The sequence below is a fragment of the Eurosta solidaginis genome, chromosome 5 (genome assembly GCF_040869045.1).
Source record: "Eurosta solidaginis isolate ZX-2024a chromosome 5, ASM4086904v1, whole genome shotgun sequence".
Taxonomy (NCBI): Eukaryota; Metazoa; Arthropoda; class Insecta; order Diptera; family Tephritidae; genus Eurosta; species Eurosta solidaginis.
Genome location: NC_090323.1, coordinates 147,957,716 through 147,973,010, shown reverse-complemented (window position 1 = coordinate 147,973,010; position 15,295 = coordinate 147,957,716). Strand labels below are relative to the sequence as shown.

Here is a 15,295-nt window from a genome sequence, read left to right as displayed (position 1 = left end):
CTTGAAATACCAGCATAATTTATAATTAAAAAATAGTCAGTATATTAACTTAAGAATAAATATGTGGAGATTAAGTTTCCTTTAAACTATTCTGATCTATTTCGTTGTAGTGCGAATAAAAACAAGGTTTATTCTACCTTACGCCCAACGTTTCGCCAAATTTCCTTGGCATCATCAGGGGCGTGATATTCTATTTATTATTATATAAAATAAAAACAACAAGAAATGCAAAAAGTTACAATTCTAAAATTTTTAAATGCTTATGAATATACATATATCCACAGACAAAACTCAGCGAAATAGATGACCAAATACAACATACTTCTGAAAACCAACTTACTTTAGATGTGGCGGTAGACAAAATTACAAGATGAAAATGAATAAAATTTACAAAAATTACACCATTAATTACATATAAAATCGATACCATCGAGTTGTGGTATACTTTGTCACATTAAACACTATAAACATAATAAATAAGCTGCGGCAATATTGTCAGTATCTTCCTTCCTGTCGATTGTCTTTTCTCTATTTTGCAGTATTCGTAGGCTCTCTAAAGTGTATCGTTTTCTTTCTCTCATTTCTTTTTCTAAAACTTTCGCGCCTGCAAATTCAGCTCTGTGATTATTTGTTATTGCATGCTGCGCTAATGCGGTGCTTTGTTTTTTTTTTCGTATATCGGCTTCATGTTCAGATAGTCGCGTACCTAAAGCAAAGAGGATAAATACAATAAGAGCCGTTACTCGTTATTTTTTTGGCATTAACTCGATGTATACTGAGAGGTAGTCGCTACTTTTTTTTTGGCGAGATGTTTATAAATGTATTCTATACATTCTCGTGGGGTATTTGTGTTTATTTTTCGACTGTATTTAATTAATTTATTTAATTCTATTTCCAAAAATCATAGTTGCACATGGGGCCTACACGGCATGGATAAATGCGAGACAATTAAAAATGTCCCTCTCAGAAAACATTCGGCATCAATTTTTTCAATTTCCAGCGAGATACTCGCCACAAAATAACGAGTGACGGCTCTTATTGTATTTATTGTCTTTGCCTAAAGCTCGTTTTGTCGTCCCGATGTACACTTTGTTGCATTTTTCTTCGTCGTTTCCTTTGCATTGTATTTGATACACTACGTTGCTTTGTTGTTGTAGATCTACAGGGCTTTTTGTTTTTTTAAAATAAGTCGCCAAAGTGCAATTTGATTTAAAAGCCAATGTCTTTGATGTTTTTATAAGATCTCGCGCGAAGTTTTCTGTGAGCCTAGGAATATACGTGACACTGAAGTATTGCTTTGTTTGGTTGTTGTTGCCTGTGTTTGTTGTTTGAAGTCTAGTATTTTTGATGTCAATTTGTTTTTGCATGATTAGGCTTGATATCAAGTAGTCGAGGTAATTATTCTTTCTAAGTGTCATTTTGATTTTTCTTATATTAGCGTCGTGAAATGTTTGATGGCTGATTGTCAATATTTTGCTTATGAGGTTCTTGGCAGTATTTATTTTATATTTTAAAGGTTGCGATGAAAAATAATTTATTAGGCGCCCAGAAGCAGTTGGTTTGGAATACCAATCTAATATTAAAACGTTGTTATTTCTATATATTCGGGTGTCTAAGAAAGGGATACCTACTGCCGTTTTCTTCTTTTTCTATGGTCGATTTCAATTTGTTGTGGTATTTGTTCAATGTATTTAAAATTATATTTGCGTCTTTTCTTTTGATTATGGCGAGTATGTCATCAACGTATTTTATAAGGAACTTTATTTGTATGTTGTATTGTTTTTGGAGTTCTGTGAGTTCTTGTGTGTGTAGTTAAGTAAATCGTCCATGACTATATCTGCGATGGTTGGAGAGAGGGGTTGCCCATCGGCATTCCATGTGTTTGTGTGTATATTTTGTCGTTGTAGGTGAAATAGTTGTTGTCTTTGTAAATTTTATTTATTTTCATCTTGTAATTTTGTCTACCGCCACATCTGAAGTAAGTTGATTTTCAAAAGTATGTTGTATTTGTCATCTGTTTCGCTGAGTTTTGTCTGTGGATATATGTATATTCATAAGCACCTAAAAATTTTAGTATTGTAACTTTTTGCATTTCTTGTTGTTTTTATTTTATATAATAATAAATAGAATATCACGCCCCTGATGATGCCAAGGAAATTTGGCGAAACGTTGGGCCGTAAGGTGGAATAAACCTTGTTTTTATTCGCACTACAACGAAATAGATCAGAATAGATTAAAGGAAACTTAATCTCCACATATGTCATACTGATCGGAAGAAAATAATTCAATAAGAAAAAATATTTAAAATTAATACGAAATTTTTTTCATTGGATTTAGGTTTATGATTCTTATTGATAGAGCTATCACAATTATGCAATTTTGTTTGCATTTAAATAACTTATTCACATTTCGTATAGGCGTTTAGACGATTTTAGACAAGTTCAACAAATTCTGGCAATTCGTTTTTGTTCCGGGACTAACTTATACTATTAATCTTGCTTTTAACGCAGTAGCTGCCATCTGATTTGTTGTATTTTTTTCACTCTGCTGGAGAAAATTACGAAATCTCTTTTCAGCATGAGGCGCACTAAATTCAGCGAGAGTCCAAGAGGTACGCCTTTTCTGGTGAGAACTACAAAGTGAAACTTGAAAACAAAAGTTCAAAGCGTCCACTGTACCGTTGTCATGTTGTTTTTAATGTTTTTTGTCATTTTAACGTACATATAAACCGAAAAATATTTCTCAGTATCATAAACGCAGATGTTCGTCCGTTGACAGAACCCTTGATTATCTGACAATAGGACTAAGAACCCGATCTTAAGACAGGATAAGAGATAATGAAAGAAGGCACACTGCCAACCCAAAGTCGAGGACGGATTAAGATGGATTTTACTCGCGGATGTACTCTAATCCTAACCCCGTCGGCATAATTGTTTTACGCCGTGCTTTCCTATGTAGATGATATTTTTTGGCGACATAAAGCAATATCCCGTAGCAGTTCTGCGAACGGTATTCTGTGCCGTATGTTGTCAATAAAGTCTACGACTTCAAGGCTTTGCTAGAGCAGTGTACACTTGAGCAGTATAGAAGATGATCGATGGCAACATCTGCACTATTTGAATGGCCTGCAGTAAGTATGATAATACACGTAACCTGAGCTTATTATAGAAAAGAGATGCAAAAATAGAGGACTAAGAAAAGAAATGCAGAATGAAAATTAACAGAAAAGAAAATATCAAAGAAGATGGTCGAGATAGAATAAGGCTAATAATAGTGATGATAAAAATTATGATGAATATAGTAATGAAGACGCTCATGATGACGAAAATAATTCAGGAGATGAAGACTGGCATAAAGTAGTAGATGATGAAACTGATAAGAACATAAGAGGCATATCGCCATCTGGGCTACGGTTGCATTGACGGTCAGTGGTACTATGGTTTAATCCTTGGTTAAGGTATAATTGCTTTTACACATTACTTTCATCGCTAAAGGTAGAAATACTGTTATTTTTATGGGATCGTTGATAGCTTTGGCCGTGAATCCCCGTAGTGTTATGTCGAGCGGCAAAACTCTTTTACACAAGTTGAGTTTTTAACCGAAGTTGCAAGGCAAATGATGGTCCAATCGTATTTTTTGGTGATATTTATATTGGTGGATATTTATATTGACGCTTATAGTTAAGAATTCGGTTATGGTTACTTTTGTTGATGGTTACCACAGCACTAACTTTATATTTATGGTTACGGTAATAGCGACCGTTTAATTTATGCCTTCGTTACGGATATTTTATATACCTTCCTTATTTTTCAAAATAAAACAACTATCTAACACATCAAGGTTCGAGAGTAATTGGCTCTCACCGCTCTCTCTTTTGACCATACTTTTTTCTTTCTAAATTCAACTGAATCTTGTTGTTTCGTACACTGCATACCGTCGAAGACATGAAGAACATTTCTCAAACTCCGAGAGGTTTTTAGAATAAATCTTATGCATATCCTGTCACAAATTTGGAAATAAGTAACTTCGCTTATTGGTTGTTTATGGCTGTTGGGAGTAGGTAAAATAAAACACAATGTTTAAAATTGCATTATCACATGTTCCTGAAGATGACTTCAGATTGAAGCCGAAATATCGACAAAATAAAACCCAATGCAAAATCAAACATTGTGTTTTATTTTACAAGCTCATAAAATTAACACAACATAAACGTATAAGGCTATAAAAATTACCAAAAATATTGGGAGTAGAGATATCAGTATATATGACTATGATTGGTATGCTGGTCTCTATTGTTACTGTGCGAGCCCAAACGTTTTTCTTTATTTTAGGGAATAATAAGAGTGAGTTGGGGCAAGTTAAGAACTTTTTTCAAAAAGCATATTCACTCGGGTCTTATATTTTTCAATATCGAGATAGAGGTTATTAGCATTACCAAATTTTCTCTAACGTCTTTGGTGTCCGCAGCTTGGCTTTGCTTATCCATATTTTGCCTTGATCAATATAAAGACCAACTAAGTTGAATAAACCCGTCTCAACTAATTTCTTTATATAGTGGAAATGCTGATGCAGAAATAAGGGATGTAATATCAAGACCGCTTTCGAAGTTCAATAAGTCTTTTAAAATATTTCAACAAGGGCGGTATTATACTGAAAGTTCTAATGTTTTTGGCCTGCTGCTGTCCCTTTGGAAATTAATACTAGTAAATTTTTAACCCAAGAAAGAAGCGACTGGCGCGCTTTGCTTGACAGCCATAATCGTTTAAGCGGTTAGATGCCAATTAAGTAAATAGAAAAAATAAATGAAATGTTCTATTTTCGACTGAAAAAATATGCTTCGGTGGTGGTTTTAAGTCCATCAAATTTTTTTATTATACAGATACGCTTTGACGGATATCCGATCGTCATATCCATTATTTGGATATGAGTTTTATCTGTTATCATTCGAAGCTCTTCGTAATGATACCTTTGTTGTCATCATCAGATCAAGTATATTATTAGGTGACGAAATTTTGTTTTTATTTTTGGCGATGGTAAATACGAAAGCCTATTAGCTGACAACAATTTTTCCCTCCAACACTGTTAGCAATTTTTCGGCCTATCTTGGCTCTTAAAGATTAAATTATTATCAACAATATTATTAGTTATTTTAAGCGCGATAAAACACTATACTTTAGAATATTGTTCTATAAAAAGTAGCGAACAACGACCATTCATGTCATCATCTTCAGCTTTCATCAAATTAATGTAGATTTCTTTTTTTTTCTTCTGAATGAAATATTTTGTTGGCCATTAATTTTTTTCTTTGTATGCTTTTATCACTGTGCCATGTTTCATTCTCTTATCCTTGCATAAATAATTACTGCTTCTTTTATCATTTTCGTTTTTTGTTTTATCTGCACTCAATGCCGTTATGTTTTCTTCTGATGAAGTGCCGAAATTTATTCGCAACTGTCTTGTGCTCATAAACACATTCATATATCTCTTGTTAATTCGTTTTAAAAATCATTAAGCTGCTACACAGTTCCTTAGACAAATTCCTACCCAGCTGTCTTTGGTAAGCCAGTACATACTATTGCTCCTCAAGCAGTCAAGACGATCGCCTCAACGGTTGCTGTACTTGGTTTTGCTACGAATGGTGTTTTGGGAGGAATCTTATTGCTATTGTTGTTGGTTGCCGTTATTATTGTTAAGCACACAATGTCCATTGAGTTGACATTTACGTAGTTAATAGTTAAGGGAAATTAACATGATACCACCGTCGGTATTAGGAGTTTTTGTCGGTCTTTTGGTAAAAAAGCAAAGATGGATAGAGTTTGTATAAGTATATAGTGAAGTTTGTTTAAAAGGAAAATGTGGATAGGGGTATTTAGAACACTTCACTTAGAGCCCTTTTCTCGTGTGATCTTTAAAATTTATCTTCCCTATAAATATGAATTGTATTCCCAAAAATTGTGTTTATCGGGGGATAAGCCTTAACACTCATATGAGAAAGTGGCCACTTATAACTAAGTGAAACGGAGCGCAAGTTTTTGACCCCAGAAATGATCCTGGCATCAAACTAACTGCTTGAAACTCAAGTAGATAAGTTTCTAGTCTATGTGAGTTTCATACTGTCTAAAAGCTCGTTCAATTTGCCTTCTTCGTCTCAATGCTTCATTTTGATGGTACCCTGGGCACGGTAATATTGAATGGAACTCATTTTTTAATGAAATAGGCTGAAAAGGTTCCGAAATGGATAAAAACAAGGTTATAAACTCTGTCCAATCTTCGATGGGTTATCTGCTGAGGAAAATAGAAAAATATAATATTGGGGCAGCGGACTTATTCTTACCATCATTAGTGTCATCATTAATATTGACAACCCTTTAAACAACAATATTGTCATCACTACTATTGGTGAGAAAAAAAATGGTTTAATAAATGTTGACACCTATCACAACAGTGTCATAATCATTTAATTTTTGTCAATTGGTGGTGAGATTTTCAAATCACAGTGATTTTTATGGGTGATAAGAGTCACTGATTTAAAAGATGCCTAGCTTACATGTGACATATGAAAGAAATACTAAAATTCTATGACCGCTTACTCAGCATTGAAGAATGGTGATTTGAAAATTGCTGTGAACAAATAACCAAGAACGAACATTTTGTCAACATCTGTCATACCAGTGTAATCATTATTACGTCGCAGTCGATTACTAGTGAAATTTTCAAATCTCAGTGGTTTATATGGGTGATACGATTAACTGTTAAAAACAGCCCTAACTTTAATGTCTCATATGATAAAAATTTGAAGCCTATGCGTAGCTTCTTATATACAAATATGTATGACGTCGTCACCCTTTGCGTCTCAGTCCCTCGTATTCACAGTCGCCACCGTATAATACCAAAACTTCAAGGCATTCAGGTTTACTGTCACTCACTGAAGTGAATGAATGCTCTTATATGGCAGTATTTTTTATTCACAAGAGAAAAACATGCCCCGTTACATTATACACAATTCGCTCCTTAATTGTAACCGCTGGTAAGACCGGTGATTAGAAACTCGCTGAGAAGAGATCATCGATAACGATGAACACCTATCAGAAAAATGTCATCTTCATTACATCGCGGCCGATTGCTGATGTGATTTTAAAATCCTGTTACTTATATGGCTGATAAAAATCACTGTATAATAAATTCCTTTTTAATTGTCACATATGTTAAGAATTAGAAGGTTTTGAACGTATACTCAATTTCAATCGCTGTGAAAAACGGTGATTTGATAATCACTATGAAAAAATCTTCGATAACGATCATTTTATTAACATCCATCACAAAGAAGTCACAATAATTTTGGTTTTTGAATAACAGTGATTTTTTATGTGTGATAATAATCACTGTTCAAAATACTACTATATTTGCATCCCACATATGATAGGAATAAGGAGTATGAACGCTACTATGTTTCAATGTAAATCGTTGATTTGAATCTTCCTAGTAATATTATTTGTATTTACTCTCTCTCTTTTCCTACCTTTTTCCCTCTGAGATCTGCCTTTACCATTTCCCGTATGACTCTCCTTCAAATTTTCTTTTCGGGTTTCCTCCCATCCATTTTATTCTTGGACCAAAATAACTGTGAATTTAGTTTATCTCCTATGTAAATGATGTAGTATCGCGTGAAATTCACCTCACTTCAAACACGCTTAACATTACAAACATTCGTTCATTGACCCAGATAACTACCATGAGTTCATTCGCGTTTGCCAAGTCGCCTAATGTATTGTAACAAATTTACTTCCAATTTCCCTTATTTGTAATCTTCTACTAAGGTTGGAATCACTAAACTGTTGAATAAATAACTCCAATATTGAATAATGGAAAAATGGCCTTTCTTAAAGTACTTCACAATCACACTTATACTTTACAATTACCAAACTGACTGATAGCTTAAATGAAACTGATCTATTGCCCGACAGAGAGCTTGCTTAACTGAAACTGCTTACCGCGTCTCTACCGTTGGTGCTTTTATACTCTATGATTTCCTCGTGCATCTTCTAGGCGCTTCCAGAATTTACTTATTTACTGCCATATAATTATAACTACAGATGCACGTGTATAGCTTCTCAGATGCGCGTGTATTTGTGAGCGAAACTTCCACAATTACAATTGCATACTTTTGGGAGCATCTCAGATAAGATATCTGCATGGGTTTGTGCATCTCTTTTCCGCTGCGTGTACGTACATATGTGTAGACATAATGATTGAATTATTGATGTGCGTACAAATCACTGTTTAGCATGAGCTTAGAGATGGCAATACCCCTTAGTGCTGCTAATATTCGTAACAGTATTAATGCGTCATACCAAACTGCTCAAGCAGGAATCATATTGACAATATGTAGGTCAATATAATAATTCGCTGACAAAGCATTCCTGCACCTCTAGTATGTAAATATTAATGTAAGTATGTATATATGTTTTTTTTTTTTTTTTTTTATGTATATATGTATAGGTTAAGAACTTTCGTATAATTAATAATGAATGTCGTCAATAAAGACAATTAACAAATTTCTATCCAACGCTACTCATCAGCGTTGGTCAGCCAAATCATCTGTTGTTCAATTAATTTTTTCTTTACAATGAAAAACAAATATTTGATATGTTCTAATTCACTCTCTATTTGATAATGTATTCTAAAAAGTTGTGAGTATTGGTATAGCGTCAAAATCACAACAACTTAGGACCTACATTCGGCCTCACATTCAGTAAGGCTCTCAAGTTTACAGTCGTACTTTAGTGAGTGAATGAATACTTTTATACGAATTTTTGTTAACAAGAAAAAAACGACTTATTAAAAACGCTTCATTATTCATAATTTGCACCTAAATAACAAATAACACAATGAATTTCATTGATGAACCATGAAAGCACTTACCATCAGCTGTGGGATTCTCACACAGCCACATTTTGCAGCAATGGCCTGGCACCTCCACCAGACGTGGTGATCTGCAAGAAATCGTATCCTCCGGCGCAGGCAATTGCTCCTTTGGACACAATGATGAGCAGGCATGACGACCATTCTGTAAGATGAAAGAAAACAAACGGAAGCACTCAACGTAAGTATGCTTATGTGAAATTTACTTAACGAGGCAAAATTATGATGTAAAAGCGAAAGAAATGAATAATAAGCGAAAATGACAATTATCTCCTATGTAAGAAAACAGAGGAGTGAAGATTATTCCAAGTGCAGCTGAAAATGTTTGTAAAATCAAGGTTAATAACGAGCACGAACTGTGTGTAAGAGGAGAATGAAGTGAATAAAAAGGGTCTGTGCGCTAAAACATTGAAGGATTATTATGTACACATACATATAAAAGGAAAAACATATACATAAATGCCGTGTAACTAAATGAAGTGTAAACAAATAAAGATAATTAAAGGAAAAAGCATTAAATAATTGTTTTGTATTTAAGTGAAATGAAGGAATATTAAATGGAACAAGTAAGGAAGGCTAAGTTCGGGTTTAACAGAACATTACATACTCAGCTGAGAGCTTTGGAGACAAAATAAGGAAAAATCACCATGTAGGAAGATGAACCTTGGGTAACCCTGGAAGGTGTTTGTATGAAATTGATATCAAATGGAAGGTATTAAAGAGTATTTTAAAAGGGAGTGCGCCATAGTTCTATAGGTCGACGCCTTTTTGAGATAATGCCATAAAGGTTTACCAGGCGTGACTCTGGAATGTGTTTGTACGATATGGGTATCAAACTAAAGGTATTAATGAGGGTTGTTGTACATGTGAAAGCGTTTTCGAGATATCGACCAAAATGTGGACCAGGGTGACCCAGAACATCATCTTTCGGGTACCGCTAACTTATTTTTATGTGTAATACCACCAACAGTATTCCTGCCAAGATTCCAAGGGCTTTTGATTTCGCCCTGCAGAACTTTTTCATTATATTCTACTTATAATATGGGAGGTGTCACACCCATTTTACAAAGTTTTTCCTAAAGTTATATTTTGCGTCAATAAACCAATCGAATTACAATGTTTCATCCCTTTTTTCATATCTGGTATAGAATTATGGCATTTTTTTCATTTTTCGTAATTTTCGATATCGAAAAAGTGGGCGTGGTCATAATCGGATTTCGGCCATTTTTTATGCCAAGATGAAGTGAGTTCAGATAAGTACGTGAACTAAGTTTAATAAAGATATATCGATTTTTGTTCAAGTTATCGTGTTAAGAGCCGAGCGGAAGGACAGACGGTCGACTGTGTATAAAAACTGGGCGTGGCTTGAACCGATTTCGCCCATTTTCACAGGAAACAATTACCGTCATAGAGTCTATGCTCTTACCAACTTTCTCAAGGATTGGCTGATTTTTGACGTATGGCATTAAAAGTATTCTAGACAAATTAAATGAAAAAGGGCGGAGCCACGCCCATTTTGGAATTTTCTTTTATTTTTGTATTTTGATGCACCATATAATTACTGGTGTTGAATGTTGACATAAGCTACTTATATACTGTACAGTGGGCATGTTCTTTATCCCATTTTGCTAATTTATACTTAGCATTTATACACTAACAGTAGTAACGCTTCTGCCAAATTTCATCTTGTTATCTTCAACGACTGCCAAATTACGGCTTGCAAAACTTTCAAATTACCTTCTTGTAAAAGTTGGCGGTGCCACGCCCGTTGTCCAAAACTTTACTAGTTTTCTATTCTTCGTCATAAGGTCAACCCACCTATCAAGTTTCATCGCTTTATCCGTCACTGGTAATGAATTATCGCACTTTTTGGATTTTTTGAAATTTTCGATATCGAAAAAGTGGGCGTGGTTAAAGTCCGATTTCGAAAATTTTAAATAGCGATCTGAGATGAGTGCCCAGGAACCTACATACCAAATTTCATCAAGATATCTCAAAATTTACTCAAGTTATCGTGTCTACGGACGAACGGACGGACATGGCTAAATAAATTTCGTTTTCCGCCCAGATCATTTTGATATATAGAAGTCTATATCCATCTCCATTAGTTTATGCCGTCACGGATTGCCGTTATGCGAACAAATATATTTTATTAATATACTCTGTGAGCTCTGCGTATAAAAAGATGATAAAAAAATTTTAAGGACTACCTTTATATAAATGGACCAAATAATAGAAGGCAATTTTTCCTTTAATAAAGACATAGTCTTGTTGAATTTTGATTAAAAACTTTAACAATAGCTCTTGTAAAAGAATTGGTCGCATTGGCGACCATAGAGTTAAATCAAGCGACAATGCAAATAACGAAAGTAAAAGTAAATAAAATAATTGGTTGAGTTGGTTGCATTTATAATGTTTTCATTGAAAATGCCTGCAGTTATTACATAAATATGGAAAATATGTTTTTATTAATAATGTATTACAGCAATATTTAACTGTTAATTGATATCGAAAGTATTTAGTAGTTTACTGTACGTTTGTATATATGAATAAGTTGGAAAATTCTTACGTTATGCCACATTTTAATAATTTTAATAATTCACCATTAATATATACTAGTGTTTTTATGAAAGAAAGCAATTTTCTGCATTGGACCCATCACTAGTCGGCTTGGACTGAGTGGGCAATTGGAAAGTAACGTCCTCTCTCGACGAATCACTAAATACATTAAATAGACTGAATGTGTCCACAGTGTTACCAGAATTTGTTTGAAAACCAAAACGAAGAACCTCAATCATGTGGCAGGGTTTTTGTTATAGAATAACTCCATCCTCTTGGCAAATATTGGAAGCTCAATTAATGCCTCGCGATCTGGCAACTCTGCCGCCCCTAATAACTGGAGCCATGACCTGGCAATCGCAGAACATAAACACAGATCGTGCTCAACCATTTCTTCCTGCAGCTCAGACTTCCTTAATCTGCTCCTACTAAAGAGACTTAACTTATAAGCATGTGACGCTAGAAGATAGCATCCAGTTAGTATGCCCATCGTGGGCCTTAAGTCTTCTCTCATTTTCTTAGAAATTTTTTGGCTCCGCATTTGTGTCCACGCTTCTCTGTCTATTGCATCACATGCAACTCCTCTCTTCTCTTCATTTCTCCCAAACGGGATTGGGACGTCTATGGTCGATTCAGCGAGTGTTACGCCCTCCTTTACCAAATCAAGGGTAGTTTCGTTACATTCTATCCTTTTATGACTGGGAACCCAGTATATGTAGATGCATGTTCCGAACAGAGCGCAGTTTTCCAACGCTTCGTTGCATTCCAGAATACTTCTTGATCAAGTAATGTGTGAGATTATTGCATTAATCGCCGACTTACAATCAATATATGTCTTGACGCGACTGCAGCTCAAGCATGCTTCTACCGCTTTCTTCACGGGTATAATTCCCGTCTGAAAGATGCTGCATTAATCTGGCAGGATCTACTTATTTTTTGATCGTTACAGTAAATAGCAGGCCCAGCACCTTCAGTTAATTATACACGTTTTTAGTATGGTCTGCCATTTCTGCACCCTGCCATAAACCCTCCGGCTCAATTGTGGCACCAAGATCTCTTTCAAAGCTCAGTAACAGGACTCTATATTCTATTTGCCCGGTATTAGATGGCGTTTTACTGCTAGGCGGCCGCCATGGTGTGATGGTAGCGTGCTCCACCTACCACACCGAAGATGCCCCGGGTAAAGCAACATCAAAAATTATAGAAACAAGTTTTTTTCAATTAGAAGAAAACTTTTCTAAGCAGGGTCGCCCCGCTATTTATGGCTCAGAATCATGGACGGTGTCGAGGGAAGATGAGAAAAGTTCTCAGTAAGATTTATGATCTTTTCCGTGAATCCGACGGCGAAGCTGGCTAGGTAATTTTATGCGAATGGAATAAGGCACTCCGGCCAGGAAAGTATATCAATCACCAACATAGTTTGGAAATAGAGGAAGGGGTGGCCTTCAACTGAGTTAAGAGAGGCTGGTGGAGGAAAGCTTGACCTCCACTAGTGGTCCAGTCAGTGAAAGCTGTATTGACTCGTTACGAAACGCTCGAAGTCGATTAGGCAGCTAATCGATAAGGAATTGGTAATGATGATGTCGTAATAATAACCCACGACCATGTGCAAAAGATTTATTTTTACCTTTCATCCTTACTGATGCCTCCCACAATTTCACCCAAAATCTCAAGAGGTGGTTTAAACTGTGGGGAAGATTTGCTTTTAGCCACCTTTGCCGTGTCTGCCAACTTTCTTTGCCTAACACTTCTTGGCTGCTCATGGACTGGTTCTTCATTATTTTGTCAGCTTCGTGGAAGTAATCCAATCTTAGATGTAGAAAGGGTACAAGTCCAGAATTTGGAAATCGCAAAGCAAACCTGCTAAGATACGAATCTTCTTTTTTAAGTAGGTGACTCTTCTTTGATAAGCACAGAAGGGTAGGGGTTGGGTTAACCTAAAAGTTTAGCATGGTCCTATTAAATCGATTTTGAGATGGTCGGGTGGTGCTTTTTCTCAACGTACTGGATCTGAATCCAACAAAAATCATCAATATCAATTAAATTCCATCAAAACCTTCTGCGAGTCTTCTTTTACAAGAGGAAGGAGACAAAAAAGAAGAACAAGAAAAAGAAGAAGAAAATGTAGTAGTAGTAATTTCCTGGGCCCGATGCCTAAACGTTGGATTTGATTATGGCTTAGCGCCTTTTATTTTAATATTTCCTCTCGGTAAACAGAGTACTTCTTATGTCAGTGAATGGATACGGACTTTCAAACCGAGACCAAATACTGGAGGCCTGAGATTATTCTTACTTGTGTCATTATACCGTTGTGGTGGGCCCTGGAGATGTTTAAATACGCTTCTTACGCGGTATAGATCCAGCCGAGGAGTACGAAGTTCAATAAGCGGGTTAGCGAAGTGGTCTCATGCAGGTTACTCTAAAGGACCTAGTTGTGATGGAGTTCCAAAAAGCGGTTTAGAGAGCCTGTGAAGTGATAGCGTTGCAAATTGCTGTGAAATCTTTCTCTATGCCATTTGAATTGTTTTCATTCTGATCACTACAAAACGAACCATAAACTATTTGGCACTGAACCTCTCTATGGGACCACTCCTGGATCTTTTTCAGTTAAAGTGGATGATTCTTGTTGATCCCTTCGCTACAGAAAGCGAGAAGTAGTTAATGTTACAAATGTGTAACCGAGCCCTAGACTGGCAGCATCAACACACAGGAGCTGCATTGGATAGAACACGTTTATAATAACTTTGGAAAAGATGAGTTACGAAATGAAGTATTTCTTTTATGAAGCTCCCAAACTGGATTATCTGACTGTAAACGGCCCAAACAACGAATATCATTCCATTGTACATGCTGCAGGGCTAGCAGACAGTTGCAGCAATATTCCTACTAAGGACAGATTAACTAAAGCTATATATTATATATAGATTGGAATCATGAAAGGGACCTATTGTGCGAAAATACCGTTCGTCACTTTTTGACTGATTCTTATAGGAAATTTAACGCTCTTTCCTATGGAACAAACCGCAGTTTTCTATCTTTCTTAATTTTTTCACAATCGAATTTTTTCACGAATTGGATTTTAAATCCGGGACAACAAATACGATTTTTTGAAATATTTCGATCCATGCGCCACCTATCGGAGTTTTTTTCTTCTTATTGCATTGTCATCGGGTTATGAACTATATTCAAAGTTGCAAGCTTGTAGCTTATCGGGAAGTTACTTAAATTTTTATTACAAAATTCGTTCACAACGGCCGGCCGCTACATAGAGTCAAGCTAAACAATAATTTTAAACGTGTTCTTCTCGAAAACTTTCTTTCGCAAAATAGGTCCATTTCATGATTGCAGGTCAAATATATATATTCATCCTTCATACTCTGGACTCGCTTTTGGACAAAAAGTCAACAATAAGAGAACACGTACATGAAAGGCAAGTCAGCCTAAAATGTACTTCAAGAAATTATAAACACCTTAAAAAGACGTAGTGAGGTGGTATTTGGCTTTACTCTTTATGAAAAAGAGCGCTCATTTTAAAAGATGTCAGAACAAAGCTCTTCAGAAGGCAGAACTTAACAACCTTTTAAGGTATTGGATGCAATCGACGCTGGAGGGGAGCATTTTTAAAGCTAAAACGGGTTCGCTGACAACATACCGTACTCTTGTATGAGGGATCATGCTTGAAGTGCGGTTTTTTTCCACCATTGTGGGCTATCTTAAAGGATACTCTTCGTAGTAAGTAGAAAAAGTTAAATAAAGGTAATAGTTTATGGGTACGATATTGTTGCAGCAGTAACAAGATCGATTTCCTCTAAAT

At 35.6% G+C, this 15,295-nt stretch overlaps 1 protein-coding gene across 3 annotated transcripts in view; it reads right to left on the bottom strand.

The window, feature by feature from the left end:
- Nucleotides 1-15,295, bottom strand: part of Ccn — a 422,762-nt gene that overhangs the window by 120,775 nt on the left and 286,692 nt on the right. For all 3 annotated transcript variants that reach the window (XM_067791186.1, XM_067791188.1, XM_067791187.1), the window contains one exon: nucleotides 8,923-9,067. In XM_067791186.1, the coding sequence (XP_067647287.1) occupies nucleotides 8,923-9,067 (145 nt within the window). The remainder of the gene's footprint in view (nucleotides 1-8,922; nucleotides 9,068-15,295) is intronic.